This window comes from Gossypium raimondii, chromosome 12, assembly GCF_025698545.1.
Source record: "Gossypium raimondii isolate GPD5lz chromosome 12, ASM2569854v1, whole genome shotgun sequence".
Lineage (NCBI taxonomy): Eukaryota > Viridiplantae > Streptophyta > Magnoliopsida > Malvales > Malvaceae > Gossypium > Gossypium raimondii.
The window spans coordinates 3,683,681-3,707,621 of NC_068576.1; the positions used below are offsets into that span (position 1 = coordinate 3,683,681).

General features: G+C 34.2%; 4 protein-coding genes across 6 annotated transcripts; 3 read left to right on the forward strand and 1 right to left on the reverse strand.

The window, feature by feature from the left end:
• The first annotated feature begins 181 nt into the window (after positions 1-181).
• LOC105762874 (phosphatidylinositol/phosphatidylcholine transfer protein SFH3) lies at positions 182-3,849 on the forward strand. Its single transcript, XM_012580819.2, has 15 exons — positions 182-247; positions 374-532; positions 770-1,034; positions 1,118-1,217; positions 1,333-1,599; positions 1,702-1,779; positions 1,856-1,957; positions 2,038-2,087; positions 2,184-2,283; positions 2,380-2,451; positions 2,536-2,580; positions 2,725-2,839; positions 2,933-3,315; positions 3,424-3,498; positions 3,590-3,849. Exons 2-15 carry the CDS (start codon positions 487-489, stop codon positions 3,611-3,613), a joined length of 1,722 nt encoding a protein of 573 aa, XP_012436273.1. The 5' UTR covers positions 182-247; positions 374-486; the 3' UTR covers positions 3,614-3,849.
• Positions 3,850-3,969: 120 nt separating this feature from the next.
• LOC105762873 (phosphatidylinositol/phosphatidylcholine transfer protein SFH6) lies at positions 3,970-9,281 on the reverse strand. Its single transcript, XM_012580818.2, has 15 exons — positions 9,011-9,281; positions 8,724-8,819; positions 8,036-8,339; positions 7,525-7,624; positions 7,181-7,447; positions 7,004-7,081; positions 6,790-6,891; positions 6,613-6,662; positions 6,334-6,433; positions 6,126-6,224; positions 5,902-6,015; positions 5,334-5,466; positions 4,812-5,215; positions 4,321-4,395; positions 3,970-4,221 (listed from the first exon to the last, which is right to left on the reverse strand). The coding sequence occupies exons 2-15, from the start codon at positions 8,755-8,757 to the stop codon at positions 4,201-4,203; spliced, it is 1,881 nt and encodes a 626-aa protein (XP_012436272.1). The 5' UTR covers positions 8,758-8,819; positions 9,011-9,281; the 3' UTR covers positions 3,970-4,200.
• Positions 9,282-14,985: 5,704 nt separating this feature from the next.
• LOC105762876 (chaperone protein dnaJ 10) lies at positions 14,986-18,716 on the forward strand. The gene is made up of 10 exons (XM_012580824.2): positions 14,986-15,212; positions 15,580-15,692; positions 15,911-15,970; positions 16,163-16,245; positions 16,393-16,564; positions 16,654-16,783; positions 17,425-17,583; positions 17,702-17,874; positions 18,134-18,214; positions 18,342-18,716. The coding sequence occupies exons 2-10, from the start codon at positions 15,606-15,608 to the stop codon at positions 18,423-18,425; spliced, it is 1,029 nt and encodes a 342-aa protein (XP_012436278.1). The 5' UTR covers positions 14,986-15,212; positions 15,580-15,605; the 3' UTR covers positions 18,426-18,716.
• A 1,174-nt stretch (positions 18,717-19,890) lies between these two features.
• LOC105762875 (uncharacterized) lies at positions 19,891-23,034 on the forward strand. Of its 3 annotated transcripts, XM_012580823.2 has the most exons (5): positions 19,891-20,038; positions 20,650-21,056; positions 21,445-21,491; positions 21,584-22,451; positions 22,688-23,034. In XM_012580823.2, the coding sequence occupies exons 2-4, from the start codon at positions 20,741-20,743 to the stop codon at positions 22,430-22,432; spliced, it is 1,212 nt and encodes a 403-aa protein (XP_012436277.1). In that variant the 5' UTR covers positions 19,891-20,038; positions 20,650-20,740; the 3' UTR covers positions 22,433-22,451; positions 22,688-23,034. The 3 variants fall into 3 exon arrangements, with proteins under 3 accessions (XP_012436277.1, XP_012436274.1, XP_012436275.1); XM_012580820.2 differs by having other exon boundaries at positions 21,584-22,702; XM_012580821.2 differs by having other exon boundaries at positions 20,657-21,056; positions 21,584-22,702.
• Positions 23,035-23,941: the final 907 nt, after the last annotated feature.

A 23,941-nucleotide genomic window follows, 5' to 3' on the forward strand; every position in this document is an offset into this window, starting at 1 on the left:
TAAGTTAGTTAAAGATAAAAAGACTGGAATGGTTTTTGAATGGAGTTGCATGCATGTCGCCAAACCGGAACAAATTATGTTTAAGCTTCTTCTCAATAATAGTAAAGCTTAAACATCTATGTTAAGCGAGAACTATATATGACAATACCAATCCTGGGGAGTTGTTTTTTTTATAGTTTTAGTCGGGTGTTATTTAAACCTATCCCTTTCTCCATTAGCCCTCAGAGTCTTAGACTCCTATCATATGGTATAATCATAATCTTGTTCTCTTCAATATTGATTGGATAACATTTCTGTCATTGGATTGGTTCAATCTTTTTCAGCTTTTTAGTTCTTTGTTATCATATTTGATTTCATTGGGGCTTATTTGCAGATGTTCGGATTCGATTCTGCAGGCCGTTAATATTGAACATCTTTGTCTGAGTGATAACATCTTGAACCTGCTGCCCTGTTTTGAGCTTAAACGGAGTCCTCAACATTGTATTCATGGCTGACACTTTGTCTCAACCTGTTGAACGACAAGTTAGAATAGGTGATCTTTTACAAACATTTTCAGCTTTTCTTTTATTTATTTATTTTCCATTTACTGCAATTCATGTACACTAATGGTGGATTTAGATGCATGCCAGATATCTGACTATGGTTTTAAATGGTGAAAGATGAATCAAGGACCCAAAAGAAACGCAAATTGCGTGCATGAAATTCAATGATATTAATAATTCTGGGTTTGTTGACATAATTCGGGGTTTGAGAGTGGCTTATTTTACAGGTGCAGAAAAAATTGATATATATAACTCGGAGGATGAGAAGAAAAAAAAGCTTGGGTCTCTTAAGAAAAAGGCATTGAGTGCCTCTAGCAAGTTTAGACATTCAATGAGAAAGAAAAGCAGAAGACATAGTAGAGTAATGTCGGTTGTTAATATAGAGGATGGCCTTGATTCTGAAGAGCTGCAGGCAGTGGATGCATTCCGCCAAGCACTCATCTTAGATGAATTACTGCCTGCTAAACATGATGATCATCATATGATGCTAAGGTCACTATCTTCCATTCAACAATACTAAGCTTCGATACGAATGGTATTAGGTTAGGCCATTAACTCATTCTTTGATCATACAGATTTCTTAGGGCCAGGAAATATGATCTTGATAAAGCAAAGCTCATGTGGGCTGATATGCTCCAATGGAGGAAGGAGTTCGGGGCTGACACGATAATGGAGGTATATCCACATGTCTTTCTGTGTGTGTGTGGAAACTGTTTCCATATTGCAGAACATATAGAAATGCAACTTTTAAAACTGTCTGAAATTTTCTTCCTGGGACTTCTTTGTTAAGGATTTTGATTTCAAGGAATACAGTGAAGTGGTTAAGTATTATCCGCAAGGATATCATGGAGTTGATAAGGATGGCCGACCTGTTTATATTGAAAGGCTTGGCCAAGTTGATGTTAACAAGCTGATTAAAGTTACAACAATAGACCGCTATTTGAAGTACCATGTAAAGGAGTTTGAGAAGACCTTTGCTGTTAAGTTCCCTGCTGCATCCATTGCTGCCAAAAAGCAAATTAACCAGAGCACAACTATATTGGATGTGGAAGGAGTGGTATGTTATATTTTCTGCTTATATATATATATATATATATATATACACACGCATATTGCTTCACTGCAGTTCTAAGACCTGGCATCATAAATGAATGTTCAGGGGCTTTCGAGCTTCAACAAGTCTGCAAGGGAGCTCCTTCAGAGCCTTCAGAAGATTGATGGTGACAATTATCCTGAGGTACTGAATACTCATTACTCCATAAGCTCGGTTTTACGTGTCAGGAGATGCTAATTGGATGCTTTCTATATTACAGACATTGAACCGCATGTTTATCATCAATGCTGGCCCTGGATTTAGGATGTTATGGGGCACAGTTAAATCGTTCCTTGACCCGAAGACCACTGCAAAGATCCATGTAAGTATTGATTCACCACTTTTACCTGACAATACATTTGATTTTTGCTACTATAATGTTGCTAAACAACTTTTCACCAGGTTTTGGGTAACAAATACCAGAGCAAGTTGCTTGAAGTAATTGATGCAGAGTGAGTGTTTTTTTTCCTCATTAGTTGAGAATATTATATTCCATGAATTTCAAACTTTCTATATGTGAAGCATTTATTTCTTGTGGTTTTCATCAGTCAATTGCCAGAGTTTTTGGGGGGTACCTGTAATTGTGCTGACAAAGGCAGTTGCATGGTCTCCGACAAGGGTCCATGGAACGATCCCGACATATTGAAGGTAATCAACTTAAGCTTGAATGATATTTTGGTGAAATATCTATGTTATATTATACTTGGAATAATGAAATTGAATACATCATTTTCATGAGCTTAGAAGGTTCAAAATGGTCAAGGCAAGTGCACAAGGAAGAATATAACAGATGTTGAGGAGAAAACGAGTGAAGAGGTAATCCATCTTAGCCAAGGCTCTGCCATCTCAATATCTAGCGCTCTACAAAATGAGTGCCTAACTTTTTCTTTGATATTTTAGGACATGAAGAAGAGCTGCCATGCAAAGACAGCTACAATGCCTGAAGTAAGTTTAGTCGTTCTCATGCCATGTCCACAATGGAAACATACGAGATAAATCATGATTCATGCAGCTAAACATTGCAATCAGTTTCTGCATCTATGTGAATCCCATCAGTCAACATAAAAGTACATGTTTTATATATTGCAGAATCCCATCAAGAGAAAGACCCAGAGCTCCTTTGCCTGTGACAAGTTTATGCCGCTGGTTGACAAGGGTGTACATCCTTCCTGGCCTAACGCTGAAAATTTTGGCATGCCCAAAGGTAGATATTTTGCATTTGAGTACGTTTTCTTGAGTTTTAAAGAATGTAGCAATAACACCATTCGTTTGTGACCCTTTTTTCCCAAAACTGTAGATTGTTTCCAGACGAAGGATGTTAGGATGGCTACTCAAGGAATGGGCACCAACATCTTCGGAGGAATTGTGGCCTTGATTATGGGAATTATAGCGCTGGTTCGCTTGTCCCGCAAAATACCTAGGAGACCGACTGAACCTCTTTTGTATGGTAGTCAAGTTTACTATGCTAACCCAATGATCACAGGCCCTGCCGCTCAACAAGCACCACCTATTAATGACGCTGACATCTTTGCCATGATGAAACGCATGGCTGAATTGGAAGAGAAGGTGACTGTACTTGTCGACAAACCAGCAACGTTGCCACCCGAGAAAAAGGAGATGTTGAATACTGCTTTAAGCAGGGTCGGCACCCTGGAACAAGAGCTATCTGTAACTAAGAAGGTACATAATTACAACTTGGCCATCCTACTGAAGAAACCGATGAAGAACACAAATTTGTCACTATCTTTGAATCTTTAATTGATTGTGTTTCCTTTCTTGCTTATGCAGGCACTTGAGACAGCCATTGATAAACAGCGGGAGCTTCAGACCTACATTGACAAGAAAAAGAAGAAGAAGAAGTTTGTAAGTTACCAAAAGTCAAATCATGCAAACTTTAAATATGTATATATAGGTGTATCCCTCACATCTAATTTTCTTGGATTTGTGGCTGCAGAACCCATTTCGCTGGCTAAGATGAAAATTGGGTGCTGGATGGCGTTGGTGATATGCACTGAGATTTCAGCCCATAGATGTATTGCTTGCCTATATTGTTTTGCTTTGTAAAATATTCAATTCCAAGCCCCTTTAAGTCAAGAGTTAAGCAACAATTATTGGCTCAAATGGTGGTCTTCTTGGTTGGCCCAAGTTGTAATGTTCTTCAAGGTTAATTTTGTGATTTAAAAAGTGAAGAAAAGAACTGCTCAAATCTTAGCTAAAGAAGAGGATTTTAAAGTCCATTTCTCAAGTTTCCACAATTTTATGAACATTAACCAAGTTCCGGACATTTATTTGGCAAACGCGATATAGGTGAAACTCAAACTTTTGACAACGAAGTTCCGAAAGCGAAAATATATATGAATCCCCTTTTACTTTTGAAGTACAGCAATTTCAAACATTACATGGAAGGAAGGAAATGAGACGAGCCTGAGAGAATTGACGGTTTCATTAGTAGGATTTATATTCGATTCTGAGCGGATAGGTAATTACATTGCTCGTGGATCAACATAGGGCGCTCCATAAAACGGTAAGCGGTTTTGTTTTTAGTCCCTTCATCAGCAGAACATATCACCAGCAAAACTTCTTTTTCTGAAACCAAGGGGAATACCAGTCACAACCATAAAAAAGTTGAGCACAAATTCTAGGAAACGTACATAAACAACGGGAAAAACCAATGCAATGACATACCCTTAATTTGGCTTGCTCTCGACTGTCTAGGGATGCAAACAGCTCCTCTTGCCTCATCAAAGCTTCGTGAAGAGCCTATTTAATACAGCACATAAATGCAAAAGAATGAAAATTTGACAATGAAAGCAAGAATGGCCATAACTGCAAAAGTCTTAGAGAAAAATAATTAATTAATTAAAAGCCTTATTAGCAAGCCATACCCAAAATAAGTGATTAATCAGTTGATAATGAATATTCCATAGAAGACACTGAGATTTCTAGAAAAATGAGCAATCTGGGAAGCCAGTTAGCCTAATAGGAAGTAAATCCAAATTCCCGAGAAGAATTATCAGAGCTTTGCACTAATGCAAAATGCAATCTCATTAGCCCAATCAAATACTTTACTGAAAATATTATTTAATGGTTTACATCACTCACAGGATACGGTTCAGGGAGAGAAATATGGATAATGTTTGGAAAAATAATACCATTATTAAGATTGCCAACAGTACCTTCTTGGCAGCAATGAGCTCTGCCTCTAGAGCTTCAACACGACATACAGCAGAATTCAACAACTCCTCTTTCTCATAAGGCATCTTAGATGGCTTCGCTTGTAGTGTACCAACTTTCTCTTCAAGCTCACCCAACCTCTCAATAACAGAAGATAGAAGATCTGCCTGAGTATGAAGAGCTGTTGGAGAAGGGGCGCGACATTCTTCCTTTTGAGTTGCATTAGGTGTAGGTTCAGTAACATTTTGACAATGACCAGAAACTGAGTTAGGTAGCTTTCTGGTTATATTCAGTGCCACTGAGTGGAAGAGAGTATAAAGTGTCATGAAAAAAGCCATGAGCATCAGCAAAATCCAAGCTCGAATTCCTTCCTGGGCCTTGGGAGTTTCAGGAGCTGCTAATGTACCTGATTATGAAATAGCATTTCATTTTCCTAAGCATGTTATAAAAGGTCTAAGCATGTTTTAAAGAAGAAATGTAGCTTATAAAAGGGTAAAACAGTATGCAAGAGTACATTTGTTAACCTTTGGAAGCAGAAGGCCTCAAGAGGGAGGTTTGTTTCTTCCAACTAGAATCAACAGCTTTATCAACCATGGGAACAAATTCATCATAGCCTGAGAAGTTGCCAGCATAGCTTGTTTTTCCAACTACCTTAGTCTGCATAATTTACAAAGCCAAACAAGCGAATTAGTTACTTCTAAAAAATGCTAATGATCCTAAACTTGGGTATAGAAACTGATAAGATGCATAATGAAGTCTTTATCAAGTATCCTTGTAAGTCATCATGAAACTCATAGGTTATAAAATATTGTTAACTAACCACCAAAAAAGTAGAAGCAACTATTAAAAGAATGCAAATAGCTGATCCAACAAAAATATATCAAAACATCTAGTCAAGCATTCTTCTATTAAGGAACCCAGTACTCCAAAGCATTTTGAGTGTTCCAAACGCAGAAATCCATGTTAAAAGCTCTTCTACCCAACCATTTATATCACTCATTATGAATGTAGTCTGACACAATTATCAGCTACAAGCAAATTACTTCAATTCCCAAACCCGACAAAATATTAGAAGGTAAAATGGAAACCCACTTCTTCACAAACAGGGGTCAGCAGAAGTTGTGAATAACTCTTCATAGCTTTTGGGGATGCAATATCTTCAGCCTCTGATCCAGATTCTGCAGTGGATGTATCACTACCTTTCAACTGTCATACATCCCAAAAAGCAATGAGATAGCGCAATATTTTTACCTCAAAACAGGAATATCACTAAGCGACGAAGAAAAGGGCCATTGAAAGTTAAAAAGATCATATACCATTGGACATTGTGGCTTAACATATGCAATAACTTTCCCATCACTATTCAGAACTTTTACAAATTGCCTGGCACCCAATGCCACACCATTAAGAACCATCTAAGAAAAAACACATGCATTAAAAATTTTTCGTTAGAAAGATTGCACGGATGAAGCCTTTGAAATTAACAGCATTAACATACAATAAATAACAAAGCCAGTTTATAACCTTCATTATTTCTGGATTCTTCCAAGGCCCCTTATCAGACCGAAGGCAACCTCCCTGATCTGCACAGGTACAGCTACCACCTAGAAACTCTGGCAACTCACTGAATGGATTTTAAACATCATTATAAGCTATTAGAAAGGAGGCAACAGGAGAGTGAAATATAGTAAAAGAATATATACTTTTAAAGTGAAACAGATGATAAAAATTTATACTATCATAGGAGTAAAAAAAATATAAATCGAGAATATATCATGTCCTGAAAGTTCTAAGTGTATTTACCTGGCATCAATAATCTCTAGCAGTTTGCTTTGGTACTTATTTCCGATAACCTAAAGTTATTCCACAATATGTATATATGCATGTATAATTATGAGTCAGCAAAAAATAAATAAGAAGTCAAAAGCCACAAAAGAAAGCATGGTCAATTTCAAATATTGCAGAAAAGTATTAACATACATGAATCTTGGAAGTTGTTTTGGGATCTAGAAATGTCTTCACAGTGTTCCACAACAGCCTAAAACCAGGTCCAGAATTGATGATAAACATTTGGTAAAGAGTCTGAAAAAAGAAAGATCAGAACAAAAAGTTCAGCTCGAAAGAAATTAATATAAAAATCTTTCAACAAGCATAAGTTCACAATTCATCCTACAAGAAAATTGAGATGGCAGACCTCAGGGTAGTTGTCACCATCAATCTTTTGCAGTCGCATAATCAGGTCCCGTGCAGACTTAGTAAAATTCTTAAAGCCCTGATAAACAAACAAAAAGAAAACAATAGTCAGTTAGTCATTAACTCAAAGCCAAATATAAGGTACTAACAAGGCAACAAGCGATTACAAGAAACATACCACACCATGAACGTCTAAAATTGTTGTGCTTGAATCTATATGCCTCTTTGCGGCAATAGTACATGCAGGAAACTTCATAGTGAAGGCCTTCTCAAACTCTCGGACATGGTATTTTACATAACGGTCCATAGTCGTAACTTGCATGAGCTTGTTGGGATCAACTTTTCCCAATCTCTCAATATACACAGGTCTTCCCTCCTTATCGACACCATGATGACCATGAGGATAATACCTTAAGACCTCATTCAACTCCTTGAACTCAAAATCCTGAAAATTAAGGAAGAATGCACTGAAAAACATGGATTATAACCAATTCTTTCAGGCAAATTATTAATTGTGATTACCTCCATGATGGTGTCAGCACCAAACTCCTTCCTCCATTGGAGCATATCTGCCCACATGTGCTTAGCTTTATCGATATCAAACTTTCTTGCTTTCAAAAACCTACAAAAGAGTAAGGCCAGAAACTAATTATTATTGGTCACAGTATTCAAAGTTTGCAAGGCAAACTAAAAATGGGAGAGCAGAAGAGAAGATGCAGAAGGCTCCAAACAAAAACGAAAAGGATATATCATATCAGTAAGCAGAAAATAGATGTGTTGAAAAACAAAAGAAAAAGCATAACAATGATAAGACCAATAGACTCACAGTTCTTATTGGTTTCTTTATCAAGCCAATTAAAATTCAAATCAAGATTTTAATTGGTGAACCATGAAGCATACACAATCATTAAGGAAATTACTATATATAAAAGATAAAATGTTTCGTCATTAGGCTATCCACTGCTAACTTGACAAAAAAAAAAACCCCTAATTTGTTGAGGAATGTGAAATAAAATTAAGAGAAGGAGAGCACCTCAACATCATGTGATAGTCGTCGTGTTTTTCTGGAAGCAGTTCTTCCATGATTAATGCTTGTCGAAATTGATCAACAGCCCGTAGCTCTTCAGCATTGCGAACATCCTCAATGGATACAGAGCTGACACGGCCATCACTTTTCCTTCTATTACTCTTCTTTTTAAGAGAATGCTTAAATCTAGCAGATGCACTTATTGCTTTCTTTTTCAAGGATCCAATTCTTGTGCGCCTTTCATCCTCTGAGTTCTCGAAATCAGATTTCCTCTCTCTCCTCTCATCACTACCATAAAACCCCTCAAAGCCTGTCTCATGACATATATCAAAGCATTACAGTTAAAAACAAGTAGCGTTTAGATAAAGAAGAAATAAAAGATGAAGTGAGAATCATTTTTTCCCCTCATTTTTTCCTATATTTCTGAAAAGAAAATCTAAAGAAGCTACAAATCATGGCAAAAAATAACAAAATAAGAAGTCAAAAAAATAAATAAAATGAAAATAATGTCTATAATCTCCAATGTTATATCTGACAACCTAAACAAGAATCGAATTCATTTATTCTTTAGTAAAATCGAGTCTTTAATTTCTCTTCCATTATCTGTAATACCAAAATTTTCTCAGCAACCAGACTGTAGCAACAGTAGAACCCTAGAATAACAAGATGAAGAAACGAACGAAGTTAAACTCACAAGGCCGAGCGAATCGATCGAGTGGCCCCGACATCTATACTCCGTCTCGAAGAATCAAGGCTTGGCCGCCGGTGATCCGAATTACTGGCTTTAGGTCTAAATAGTGTGAAAATGGCATCAGTGTACACGCACGAACCGTACCAAAACGAACATTACGATCAAGAAGCAAGAACAAGGTAAGTAAAGAGCCCAAAATTTTAGGTCGTTAAAAATTTGCTTCTTATTTTAATTTAATCACAAAAAATAAATGAATAAATAAAAGAAGTGAAAGAAAATGAACAACTTACTGCGTCTTTCTCTTTGAGAAAAATTAGTAATTGATGTGTTTCTACGTCACGGGTCACGAGGTAGATCCGACGGTCATAAATGTGTCTGACCAGAATTTTAACTCATCTCGGAGACTATGGTTAACAAGTAAAGTAAAAAAAAAAAAAAAAGAATTAGAATTTTGGATGGAAGTAAACAAAAAAAAAGAAACTCGCGGAGTAAACGACGGCGAATTTAGAGAGAGGAAGGAATTGGTTGGGGACTTGTCTCAATGAAAGGAGGGCATAAAGGAAATTATGGGAGGTGGAGCCAGGGGATTTTTCTTTATTGAGAGGAGGTGATGAGAGAGCAGGGAAACGACGAATCTGTCGGTGGTAGGTAAACAGTACCCGATAAAGGACATTGCTGGTACTGTAATTGGGTAATCATTCTGTCACTGTCAGTGATAGGGTAATAAGTTTCAATTAAATTTTTATTTTAAAGAAAACACCATCAAATTTTGCTATAATTTAAACTTGAATCCAGAGAATTACGCAATTTATTTTTTAAGATTTAAGTGCGACTGGGACTGAAATTTGAAAAAGCTGTCCCACCCCTTTCATAGCATCAAGAGTTTTCCTCAATTATTTATTATACCGCTCAATATTTGAAAGTTAGAATGGAAGCGAAAGTTAATCATTCTTTTCTTTGGTTTTTTAAATGAAATTACAGTGCTTATGATGATATATTAGAATGAGAAAATGGAAAACATGAGACAAAGATTGGGTCACGGAACTCTTTTTGATAATGGTCAGACCATGGTTCATACCAATATTTGAGCATCAAGGCTCTAATGTCATGGATTGCAGTTCAAAGTCTGTGATCATCGTATCAAATGCATCCAATAGAGACCTATTATTTAGATGGAGATTATTTGGCTCTCAATAATTTATTCGATTCAATAAACTGTTGAAAAAGTCTCTCAGATTGAAGCTTAGGTCCAATGATGAAGATATAGTAATATAGGTCATCTTGGTAAATATGAAAACTAATCTTAAAATATTGATAGGAATCATATCTTAGTCTCATGATTTGAGGGATACACTAAGCTCGTCCCGATTTAATGATATTGTTGTTTCTTTATTCTTTGTGAATAAGAAAATATTGAAAGCATTTACTCAAACACCTCTCATACATTTTTTTTTGTGTCTTTTTCTTGTTCTTTTATGACTTCTTTTGGCACAATTACTTCCGCTATACAAATTGGTGTCTTGGAAAAATTTTAAAGTAATTCTCATTTGTTGTGGTTAGGTTGATTTAGACAAATTTAAAATGAACAAATCGCTTAAGGCTATATGGATCGTGAGACAAAAAATCTAGCTCGTGACACTAGACGTTTGACTTTTTTTCTGTACCCAATAACATATAAGATGTAGAAGCTTATAGAAATGCAAGGGTTGAATTCAAGCACCCCACAATATCCCAAGATCGGTACTGAAGGATGAGGGAAACCAAGCAGAGTCGAGTGGAGCAGATGCAAGAAGGAAAAGGATGATACGGTCAAATGATAAGACTCCACTGAAGCCGTGGATCAACCCGAATTATGAGGGTAATAACAACATAGACTTTGCATTGTTGATTGAAAACAGGAATAAAGTTGATCGATGTAGCCATTACCATCGTCATTAACAGCAATGACATTTGCAAAGACATAATAAGGAATCATTTCTCTGCTTCTTGAAGTTCAGTTTTTTGGGGTCAAATTTCTCAAGTTTCAGTGAAATTAGAGTGTTTCTTTTCGGCCACAACAGAAGCCCAGGAAATCTGATTTGAGAGGCTGCCAGAAACATAGTTCAAGTTAACATCCAGGCAGCCGTTTATGGGCGCCTTGACTGTGTATTGGATTCTCAGTTATTTAAGTGGTGTAGGGATGCATAGAGTAGATGTCGGTGCTCCCTGATTATTGATGCATAGCATACAAGAAATGGGTTGTTGATGATGTGAAGCATTCATATGAGCATTTCAAGGCCTCAATGCCTTCTTTCAATAGATTCCCTCTCATCTTTGATGGGAAGGTGCAATAAACCATGAATGACTTTTAAATGCCTGCTTCTTAAGTTCTTGCTCAAAAATACCCTACAAACATGAATGACATTAACTAAGTGTATGTTTTTGGATTAAAATGATGACCCATAGTCTCAGCTTGATACCAAGATCACTGTTGAGACTTAGAACTCATGTATGTTTCTGGATCCATACCTTGTAGAGTGGTTTAGCAAAGTGTTCTTTCAGTGGCTTAAGCTTCTGGTACCTGACAATTATAAGGTTGCAGATGGATTGAATGAGACTAATTTTAGATGTTTTTTGACACTCAAAAAACTTCAGATGCAATATTAAAGCATAGCATTCGATAAATCCTTATTTGGCTCTTAAAAGAAAAAAAAAGGTAAATGAAACTTGAGGAGGAAAAGAAAAAGAGTTGACGACGTTAACAGGAAGGAAAAATATAAAATTCACTATCATACGTGGACCAATTAGATTAGCGGGGCAGGAGTAAGAGCAAGCAGAGGATTTCAGTTCCCTTGCATCGCCAAACATATCTTTTTTACACTCAGGATTAAGGTGTAGGGCCTGTATCCTACAGGGTCTTCCAGAGGGGAGCCCCTCAATCTATTGTCACAATGCACCGTATCTTCTGATTCAAGAAATGATGTCTCATTATGTATTTCCAAACCCCATATGTTATTTTTATTAGTGCATCAATTAATTTTATTCTTGTTTTCAATTGAAAATTATAAATTTACTTAAAAATATTTGATAGTTTTAAATAGGCTTAAGCTGTAAAAATCTCTCCAAATTTTTTTAAAAAAATAATTAAGTCTCTCTTTTCTTTTCTTTTTAATGAATTGAACACTTGAACTTTAAAAATACATAAAAAGAAGTCTTCTAATTTCTTTAAAAATAATTAAGTCCTTGTTTTTTTTCACTCAATTAGGTACTTGAACTTTTAAAATACATTAAAAATACCTCAAATTTTTTCAAAAAGTAATTAAGCCCATGCTCTTATTAAAATTTAAAAATTATATATAATAAATAATAAATTTTAGAAAATTTATTAAATTTTAATAAAATTTTAAAATTTATTAAAATTATATTTTTATAAAAATCGTAAAAAATAAAAAAATTTATACAATCATAAAAAATTAACGACCCTATTTTTTTCAATTAAAGACATCACTGTCGCAACATAGTGTGACATGTGATGAAAAATGATAAAAAATATAAATCAATAAAAGTTATAGAAAAATTATAAAATGCTTCTTTTGTACGATAATTTTATAAAAAATTTTCTGAAATTTATATTTATTTACATTTTGTATATTTTTTACAACTTTATTTATATTTTATAATTTTTTACGATTTTATAAAATTTTACAATTTTTATATATTGTTTACGATTTTTATATTTTTTATTTTTAATAAATTTTTAATATTTGGATTTTTATTAAAATTTAATAATATTTATATCTTTTATTGATTTTAATTTTTTATAATTTTTTTTCTAATTTTTAATAAAAGCAGGGGCTTAATTGCTTTTTTGAAAAAATTTGAGGGTTTTTTTGATGCATTTTGAAAGTTCAAGGACCCAATTGAGTGCAAAAAAAATTAGGGGCTTAATTGCTTTTCTTGAAAAGGTTTGAGGACTTTTTTAATGCATTTTGAAAGTTCAAATACCAAAATGAGTGCAAAAAAAAAAATAGGGGCTTAATTTTATTTTATTTTTTGAAAATTTTTGAGGGCTTTTTGCACCCTTAAGCTTTTTAAATATGATTTATATATTGTTTAATAATTTTATTTTATATGTTTAGTTATATACAAGCAACTATTTTTAAATTATAATTCAAGAAAGTAATAATTTTTTTCTTGTGATTCTTTTTATAAAAAGAAAAGGAAGTCAGAATTAGTTGGCTCTCGGGCCTACAGCTTTCTCTGTTACAAATAAATTATAGACACTAACAGGAGGAACATCAAATTCACTGTGATGAGTGGTGGAACACAAGGCCAATCTAGCTAGCCCATCACCCACTTTGTTAAGCTCTCGTGGCACGTAATTAATCAGAACCAACCAAGATTATGATATGAGTCCTTGAATTCTGATAGAAATTGACAAACTCCCCTTTTCACCTCTTTTAAGAATGTCGATTGCTTCCTTGTAATCCATTTCCAGCATAATTTTCTTAGCACCCCTCTCTCATGCGATCAAAAGTCCCTTATGGGCTCCCCATAATTCTGTCTCTAATATAGAATATGAACCAATCCTTTTATTAAAAACTCAAATCCAACAACCATCATGATCTTGTGCAACCTTTACTATTGTCGCCATAGAGTTAAAGCTTGATATAGATGCATCCGTATTAACTTTAAGTCATCTAAATCTCAATCAATCTTATTAAGTCATCTAAATCTCAATCAATCTTATAAGATGAAGTTTGCAAACTTTTAACTATAGATACTAAAATAATATATATATATATATATATATATATATATATATATATATATAACTATGCCCAAGTAAAAAAATGGGTCTTTTATATTAAAATTTTATAAACAAAAACTAAATACACAAAACTATACATGAACAACAACAAAAATTGCAATAAAAATCTTAAGATAGGTAATAATATTATTTTGTTGAATAATTTCATTATAGGTGATATTTTCTTTTTAACATAATATTTAAAATTACCCATAGTTCTTCCCTAACCCATAAATGGGAGAATAATGTACTTCAACGTACTCGAACTTACGTTTTCTGCATTAACAAAAATACTCGTATCAATCAACTTAAGACTTAATCGGCATAATTAATATTATTTTTAAAATAACTAAGGAAGTGAAAAGAGACTATTTACAAAATAAAAGAAAATCTAATATATAATTTCAAGCCGAGACTTTTATATAACATGACAAATTTTATTTATATGCTCAACCATGTTAATGAAAAATTTTGTTAAAGAATACTATAAACAATTTGCAAAAAATAAAAAAATAATCTAATTATTTTATTAAAAACAGTAAATATTCATTCAAACACAAAAAATGGAATACATACATAAATAATAAATGGAAGAGAATAAAAGATGGGAGGTGGGATGGGAAGAGAATAAAAGTTTTAGGGGAAAAGTGGGAGGGAGTAAAAATTTTGGGGGAAAATAAAAAGTTTTGAAGGTTTTTGAGAGTAAAATTTTGAAAAAAAATAAATGGAAGAGTAAAATTTTGGTGGGAAATGTATTTTGAGTAGATTGGGGGTTGGGAGGGGAGAGGAGTAAAAGTTTTGGGGGAAAAGTGGGAAGGAGTAAAAGTTTTGAGGGAAAAGTAAAAAAGTTTGAGAGTTTAGGGTAAAACTGTAAAATATTATAGTTTGATATTCGAATTATTCGAGTTATTCGAATTCGAAAACTCAACTCGATTCGAACTCGAATTGAAAAAAATTGAGTTGATTGAATAACTCGATTAACTCGAATAACTCGATTCGTTTAACTCGAAATTCGAATTTTTTTTCGATTTTTTCGAGTCGAATCGAATTTTGCTCACCCCTAAATGTGAGGATGTTCCCTCATATGGGGAGTAATTTTCAAGCCACCAGTTCTCGGATTTTATTTTCGAGCATGATATTTTATGTATTTACCCTCTTTTGATGGTTGATGACTATGGGGAACATTTGTATCGAACTATTACTTAATTTTTATTTATGAAATGTTCAAGCTTTCGAGAAAAAACTTAGGTGAGAAGTTTTCCAAAGTTCATAGCCAGCTTGTGATGAGTTTCTAACATGGGCACGGCCAAGGTTCGCGTGCATGGCTGGTTGAGCTGGCCCTTGGAAGCTTCCTTTCAAGATTCTCTTTCCACCAGAAAAGAAAAGAGAGAAAGTACAACGTTGCTGCCCTGTCCATTTCGATATGGCATTTTCACAAACATTTACTTAGCACACCAAGCAATGTGGTTCCGTCCGACACCATGAGACGTTGTTGCTTATATTTTATTGGCCAACGCGTTCATACACGTGTAATAATCAAAGCCTCATTGATGGACCCATCACGTCGCCTAATCTTCCACATATATATCTTAAGATTGTGTTTGGGTTATTTCCTTATTTCGGGCCGGTGAGTGACTGATTTCCATTTAGTTTATATCGATCTTTCGTTTCCCTAGCCAGTTCATCTTCACTTTCCTTAACATGTAAGTTGAATCTTCTTCTTTTTGCTTTTGTTTTTTCTTGTTAAATATGAGTTTACAATGCTTATTTTCAGCAGGAATTTGCTTATTATTCAGTTCCCATCATTTGTTGTTACTTTAATTTAGAGATCTGAATTTATTCTTATGTCATCCATGGTCATAGTTATAATTCAAATTTTCAAAACAATATTCCCTTTTCTTGGTTTTAACACTGAAAGATTCCTTTATTTTTCATAATTCGTGGATACCCATTTTGTTTATACAACTATAAACTTTTCTGATTGTGAGAAATTTGTCATTAGCTTTTTCTTGCTTTCTTTTTTGTTCATCATGAAGCTAATTAGTTGTATTCGGCTACCTAATTCTAAAGCTAAAAGCAGTTCCAAGAGAATAACAATGGTAAAAGACACTGCATATTATGACGTACTGGGTGTCAACGTTGATGCATCCGCAGCTGAAATCAAGAAGGCTTATTACCTCAAAGTAAGCTTCTAATTTCATCTTCATCTTGTTTAGACTTGTGGTCTATTTGAAATATGTACAGTTCCAGAAACACATATGAGATGCTGCTGTACTTTTAAGGGAATTAGGGTTGGATTTGTACTTTAATGGATGTGTGTTGAAACTATAGCAAGAATAAGAGATTTGGGTGATGAAATATGTTATGTATTATTATATGATTCGTATGCGGTATTTTTCAGGCAAGGCTCGTTCACCCTGATAAAAATCCTGGAGATCCAAAAGCTGCTGAAAATTTTCAGGTAAGCTCCCTGATTTAACACTTTTGAAAATTTTCCAACTTATTATTATTATTATTATTGTAACTACTTGAAAGCAGTATTTCTATTGAAATTGCCCTTTCATGTTTCTCAAACTGCTCAAATTGAAAGCCATGGTCACGAAAACTTATTTTTCATCTTCATTTCCTATAATGTATTTTGTACTTATCTTAGGCACTTGGTGAGGCTTATCAAGTTCTAAGTGATCCTGAAAAGCGTGAAGCATACGACAAACATGGAAAGGCAGGAGTACAACCGTAAGTTCTCTTTTTTGAGTATGATTTTTAAACTTGCGTTTTTAGGACAAAAAAATTTTACTAGAAAGTGACACATCAAGTTTACAAGCAAGTGTTAAGCTTTATTAACTTCTTAATCATTAATTAGTTTACTTTTTCTTGTTACAGGGACTCCATGTTGGATCCTTCAGCTGTGTTTGGGATGCTTTTTGGGAGTGAATTCTTTGAAGAATACGTTGGCCAACTAGCACTGGCTTCTTTGGCAACCGTTGAAACTGAAATTGATGATGATTCACTTGATAAGGATGCTCGAATGCAGAAACTTCAGGAAAAGATGAAAGTAAAACCTTTTTTATAAGTTTTTTTTCTCCTCTAAATGTTTGTCTTTTCAGTTATACTTATTTTATTTTGCCCTTTTTCACCATGCAGACAGTTCAGAAAGAAAGGGAAGAAAAGCTCATCACATTACTAAAAAATCGCCTTGAGCCATTTGTTGAAGGTCAAACTGATGAATTCATTAATTGGGCAAATTCAGAAGCACGGCGACTTTCAAAAGCTGGTAAGCTTTTTTATATTCTCCTAATTTAATAATATTGGAAAGGTTATTCTATTCTTTAGAGGTATTTGCTGTGGAATCGGCCAATCCTTGTGAATTTGCCACGATGCCGATTCAAATATTTTTAGGTCTGTTAAATCCGATCAATACTATTAATAGTGTATGACCAATGGTAAAAAAAGACTGTGTATTTCTTATAAGTTCTCCTGTACTGTTACTTTTTTATAATTTATTTAGCTTACTGCCATACAAGATTACAAGTTCAGGAATGTATTTCTTATAAGTTCTCCTGTACTGTAACTTTTTTATAATTTATTTAGCTTACTGCCATACAAGATTACAAGTTCAGGAATTTAGTAGCTTTATAGAATATTTTCAGTTTCTCATTCTTTACCAAGATGCTTCATCCATGGTAGTCACTGACCTATTCCTAAGAACTTGAGAATTATACATTTAGATATATATTACTTGGAGCAAAAAAGTAAAGGAAGAACAGATTGCGACATTTATTAGATTTGGTTTAAGTACTTTTAGACCAAAATTTAGTCTCGTATTTGCTTGATAAGCATGCTAAGTAGTATTATCTTTCATTTTGCTTCTCGATATTATTATTGCCATTAATTTATAATTTCCACCACTTTCAGATTTTGGTGAGGCTATGCTACATACTATTGGATACATTTACACGAGGAAAGCTGCGAAGGAACTTGGAAAAGACAAGCATTACATGAAGGTACCATTCTTAGCAGAATGGGTCCGTGATAAAGGGCACCGTATAAAATCACAAGTAATGGCAGCTTCAGGTACAATATTATGCGATTAAAGATCTAGATATTGTTTAATGGCATTCAAAACCTTTCCATTTTATTTGAAGTTTGAAATTTTCAAATGAACCCAGCAAGTACATGCTTCACCTTGTAGGTGCTGTAAGTTTAATTCAAATACAAGAAGATCTGAAGAAAGCGAACCAAGGAGAGAACAGAGAAGAGAATATAATGAAAACCCTTGAAGATAAAAAGGATGCCATGCTTCAATCGCTTTGGCAGATCAATGTGGTTGATATTGAGTCCACTTTATCTCACGTCTGCTTAGCGGTGAGTTCAAAAGGAAAAAAAAAACAGTATGATTCATACCAAAAAGCAATGCATCTGTGGTGTCTTTTGCATTGGCTTTTACTCTCCAGTTTTTTCAAAGTACCTGTGTTCTGCTCATATTCAGACATGGTTCGGGTGTATGACCCTCCCAATATATAGAAAAGCTTTTAAAAATTGAACATACTCATGTAAGACACATCCATATGGGTGTTTATGGGTAGTTAAAAACTTAAAAAATTCAAATCTGTTTGTTATCCAGGTACTTAAAGACCCCAGTGTATCCAAGGAAGTTCTTGTTTTACGGGCAAAAGCATTGAAGAAACTTGGAGCAATATTTCAAGTATGGCCTTCCCTTCCAGAATTTAGTGAACAATAAAGTCATTCAGCTGCTTATAGTAATTTTTTTCCATTTATGTTTTGTGGTTTAAACCCTCAGACGAATTCATCTTCCATTTTGAATTTCTCAGGGAGCTAAAGCTGCTCACAGTAGAGAGAACAGCCTGCGCCGTGAAAACGACAAAGCGATAAAAGGTGGCTCTTCTTCTTCATAATACTCATCTTTGATACTCCAGCTGTTTGCTTCGTTGTCAATGTATGTTGTGTTTGTAGTAGGAATCTGTGTATTCATCACTGCATTATTAATACAATGTTGCATTTTGCCGATTAGTGATTGTAACCTACAGTTCAGAAGCTTGTCAAAAGCAGCCTGAGGAGGCAAAGTTACTATGACCCTAAACCTAATCTACATAAATTTGTAACTTTTTTTATTTCTTTTTTTGCTAAATAATAAACTTGTAACTTACTGTTTTCATGCTATAAAATTGCTCACTCAGATTTTTTAATGTTCTATGTTCTACCAGTTTCCAGATCTTCTAGGATAGTTGAAGAAATAGGCTAGAAAACAACATCGAAGGATTGGACCAGCTTTGAAACTATTAAGAATTGGGAAATTTTATTTGTAATCTAATGAGATTTAAACTTTAACCTTTTAATTTTATATTTTATATTGAAACTTAGTCTTATGGTATAATAGGGTGAAACTGTAAGTAAATTATTCAAGAAACGTTATTTGTTTTTGAAAAAATTTGATTGATAGTAAAACAAATAACTTTTAGAGATTCAAAAATATAATTGGTCACGTACATGCACGATTGCAAGGATAACATCTAACCATCATAAATACATCTCGTCATAATACGTAGAGAAATAACGCCATTAGTAAAAGCAAATTCGAGGATACTAGTTTCAGCATTAATGGTAAATACACGTGATTTATATGTATACCAAATATCAGACATGAAAAGCAAAGCAAAAGACTATAACGAAGTTATTTACCCATAGTTTTTTTTTAACCCTTAAACATTAGGATAATCGAGTTAAGACTCCATCGGCAATAATAACAATTCTTAAAATGTTTTCTGTAACATATATTAAAGGATAAATTTTATTATTACTCCTTGTACTTTATAAAAGTTGTGGATTCAGTCTCTATACTTTAATTTCATAAATTTTAATCACTGTACTTTTCGAATTGGTTACTTTTAGTTCTCGTATTTTTAAATTTTGAACTTTTAATCCTGAGCTATTAAACTATATGTTTAAATTCAATTACTATACATACAATTGCAATGTTTCAATTAATCATTCTAAGTTGCAAATTTGAAATTTCAGTTTTGATGCAAATGATAGTCGTTATTCCATTAACTGAATTTTTAGTGGAGAATATGTGGAAATAACAAGCCAATGTGACATTAAACATAAGATAATATGTTTGGCACATCAGATTTTGAAAATAACAAAGCTTAATAAATTTAACAATTATCATTCGATTAAGACTGAAATTTTAAAATTTAAAAAATACAGGAACTAAAATGATTAAATTAACCTATATTAAACTCTGAAACGCTTGGCGCGAACGAAATTTGTTTTTGGCGCGATAAAAGAATAACTTTGTTTTAAAAAAATCGCGACCGTCGGTGTTGAGCGCAAAAGAGAAAATAGAACAGCATTTATATCTTTATTAAAGCCAAAGAGATTGTAAACGACGTTAATAAAGCCGTTCTAAACGACCTCAACTCCTTCCCAAATGTAAAACAACCTCTTTCTCTGAAACCTCTCCACCCTATATGTTCAATGTGCTGCCGTATTTTGAAGCTCAAAACAGGTAAGCTACGCCTTCAATTCTCTAATCGTCTTAATTATCACAATTTTATATTTCCTTTCTTTGGCTACTGAAATATCCATGCTCTTCATTTTGATTTTTTATTAATATTTACGCATTTCTTCGGTTATTTTTGACTGAGAGTTTCTGGTATTTAGGCATTTATTTCGGATCCTTTTTGACCTTTTTTTGGGGGTTTGATATTATTCTTTTCATTTGGTTCCCCATTTAATTCAGTCCTAGAATCCAGCAAATTGAACGGTGCTTGGTCTTTTTCTCACCTATTATATACATATATTTATAATTCGCTGTTTGGGTTTGCTTTCGAGTTTTGAGTGAGTCGGTGTGGATGCTTAGTGCGTTCTTCTCAGCCTACAAACTCTCACTTTGTCTATCAACTTAGTTTTTAACTGATTAAAGCTCGTTTTAACCAATTCATGGTAATTTCTTTCTTTCTTCATTTTAATATTTTTGGTAGGTGTTTCGGTTAATTTGGGTTTCCTTTTTTTTTTTCTATTGCTTACTTGCTTTGGCATCTAATTTAGTAAGTATTAGGGTTAGGTTTTATAATGAAGTGATTCAATTAGCTTAATCATGTTTTGTTTTGATGTCAGCAAGCAGAGAATGGTTGAGTTCGCTTTGCGGATAATGTGACCGATGGTTGTTTGAATTCTGTTGGAGAATTAGTTTGCGGTTTGGTGGATCATGGGGGCTGCTTGTTGCGTTGCTGCTACAGACAAAGCTATAGTAAATGGATCGGGTAGTGAGGTTATACGTAGGAATATAAGGTATTCACCAAGGTGTAGTTCACGTTGGAATAACCAAGGGCATGTAGTAGGTGAAGACACTTCTATAAGTTGGTTTTCCGATACAATTAGTCGGAATGATGGATCAGAGATCAAATCCGAGTCTGCATGCACATTGGAGGATCGAAGTCCATCGGAGAGTTTTCAATCTTGTACATTGCAAAAGTTCCCAACTTCAGAAGGAGCTGCTGGGCAACTGAGGACTCCTGCTTCAGGTAAACTCTTCGGGTAGCTGGTTTTAAAGCGCATTGTACTATATTCAGAGACGTTAAAGTTAGTTATGGATGTTAATTTAATTTTCCTGGTATTACTCACCTAAATTTATTAGGTTACATCACTTGGTATCATCCAATAAAATCTTATTTAGTAAAGAAGTTGCATGCATAACAAGATTACTCTATTGGTTGACAATCATAGACCATATAAGGCCGATTCTTTAGGCTTTTCTTTGTTCTCCTTTGAGCAATTTTTTGCTCGTTGGATGTTCCCACTCATCTTGCATGTGAATGGCTTACCCTAATCCATTTTTCAAAGATCTTTTAATCGAAAGGTGAAAGGTACTCGAGTTGCTTTATTTGATGTTGTTTTACATATATTGTGCAGACCAATCCGTTTCAAGAAGTCTCTCTATTGATGTGAACTTAGAGCAGGTAATGCTCTTTCCTTTAGGCAGTTAATACCAGGTTCCAACTCTGTGATAACTTCCCCTTTAATAAGGCATCCTTTGAGAATTGTGTTTCAGGTGAATGAGCTGGTAGAATCCCCTGCAGTCTCATACCTGTCGCCCTTTGAGTTATCACTTCCGTTGCCTTCAGCTTCCTTGTCAGTAACATCCCCTTCGTCATCCCGTAGTCATGCGCATCCTACCAGTTCAACTAATAGATGCTCGGTTGGTGGGGAAAGGCTAGTGATGCCATCATGGAGCAATGAATCAACTAGGGGATCCTGGGGTGGTTCTTCTAATGGTTTATCTACGCACACCTATTCTGCAGTCATGGCTACATCTCAGAGTGGAAGGTGGTCTTTTGATGATGACAAGTGGGGTTTTCTTCATGAGAATATAAGCAAATCCAGTGGCCGACTTTCAGCATCCTCCTCTATTGATCTGCAAGTATGTGGCGTTTGCTCAAAGTCATTATCAGAAAAATCTCTGTGGAGCAGTCAGAAGATTATTATGAGCAATGAGCTTTCTGTCGTTGCTGTACTAACTTGTGGGCATGTTTACCATGCTGAATGTTTGGAAAATACAACCCCTGAAATAGACAAATATAACCCTTCTTGCCCGATATGTACATTGGGGGAGAAGAAGCATAAATCATTTAAAGCAGAAACAGATTTTAAGGCTAAAATCAACAAAAGATCAAGGAGCCGGGTTGTTGATAGTGATATGGATAGTGATCCTTTAGTATTTAACCATCTGAAAAGTAGTGGAAATGAAAAGAGGGCCTCCAGTTCAAGCATGAAAAATTCCATCGGCAGACCTTTCCTACGGAAACACTTTTCGTTTGGACCAAAGGGCATTAAGTCCCTTTCAGAGAATCATTCAACCGGGAAAAAGGGAATTTTCCACCCCAAATCTAGCAAGACGTGAACTCATCTCCTGTTAGAAGGTTGGTGTTCCTTTGATTGACGCACTACTTTCTTCAGTACAGGCCTCAAAAGCCTTCAGTTTTGGTTTCGTCGGGTTTACAAAATGAAACTGCCTTTGTTATCTTAATGTCACGTTTTCTCTTTGCAAGTAAATCGATTTTGATACCTAAGAAATACCCAAAACTATCCATCAAAATGTTGAGATTTTTTATATCTTGGAAGTCGGAGAGTAATTTGTTATGTTTGTGCTATACAGATTCTGGTTTTGTTCTCTTCTACCTGTCCGATAGGGATTGCTCAGAGTATGCTGTGTGTTGTTGATGTCATTTTTCAAGTATCGACACGATTGTTTTGTAAGACTCCCACTATAAAGAACACAAAATTTATAGGTGAAAGAATAGCTTAACATGAAGTCAAAAGAATCTCTATATATAGCACAACCTAAGTGAACAGTGTTGATATTCTGATTTGTACAGATTGATCCGTGTCTTGCTCGGATTCTAACACGAATTGGTTCCTATCTTTGTGTTGAGGCCTTAGGGCTATTCCTATTAGTTTGCTTTTTCAGTCAGTTTTGGTATATTTCAATTTGAATTTATTTAATTTGTCCCATTTTCGAATTCATTTGCTTAAAACCGAATGGTGACTTAATGAGGCCAAGGCTAGGCATTCTTTAAGCAATCCATGATGCAAATTTTTGTTATAGAATTGGGAGTGGTGATTCATGTTTAAGTCATCAAATCAGTACAAAAGTGAAAAATTGAAAAAAAAAGGGATGAAAATTGAGAAGAATCAAATAAAAATTATTTATGGCATATTGTATATATTATAAATATGAATGACAGGATTCAAACTTTAATCAACAATGTCAATACTTACTTTCTTTTACTAAGTCCTCTTTTCTTTTACTTTTCCTCGTTTTAGCCTTTTAAATTCTAACTTTTATATTTTAGATTGGATATTGAGATTTTGTATAATTTAGTATTTGAGCTCAGATAAAAAAAATAAAAATGAAAAGAAAGTAAAAGAGGAGAAAGGCATAGTGATGAATTAATGGTGGGAGGAATGAAATTGTTGTATGGAATTGAATAAAGGCTAAATCAAATGATTCTAATCTAGAATATTTAAATAATTAAAATAAACAGAAATATAAAGGAAACAATTTCTTAAGACTTGCTTCCAAGAATACTAATGAGTAAGTGGATTTTCCTTATTAAACATTGAGAAGGGATTGGATGAAACTATAATTTCACGATATCTTTAACCCTTTCGAATAGAAACATGAGAAATCAGATTTTTCCGATTTTGCAACTTTGAAAATAACAAACTCAAAGGAAAATAAGAGTCGAATCATTCAAGCCTTCAAAATACTTATAAATTCAAAAACATAAGTTCATCGGGTAGAATATATTTTTATTGAATGGATAAATTAAAAATCACTCCAACCAATAAGGGTAGTGAATTACATAATGAGAGAAATTGAAGAAATCAGAATAATCTGGGCTGCTTA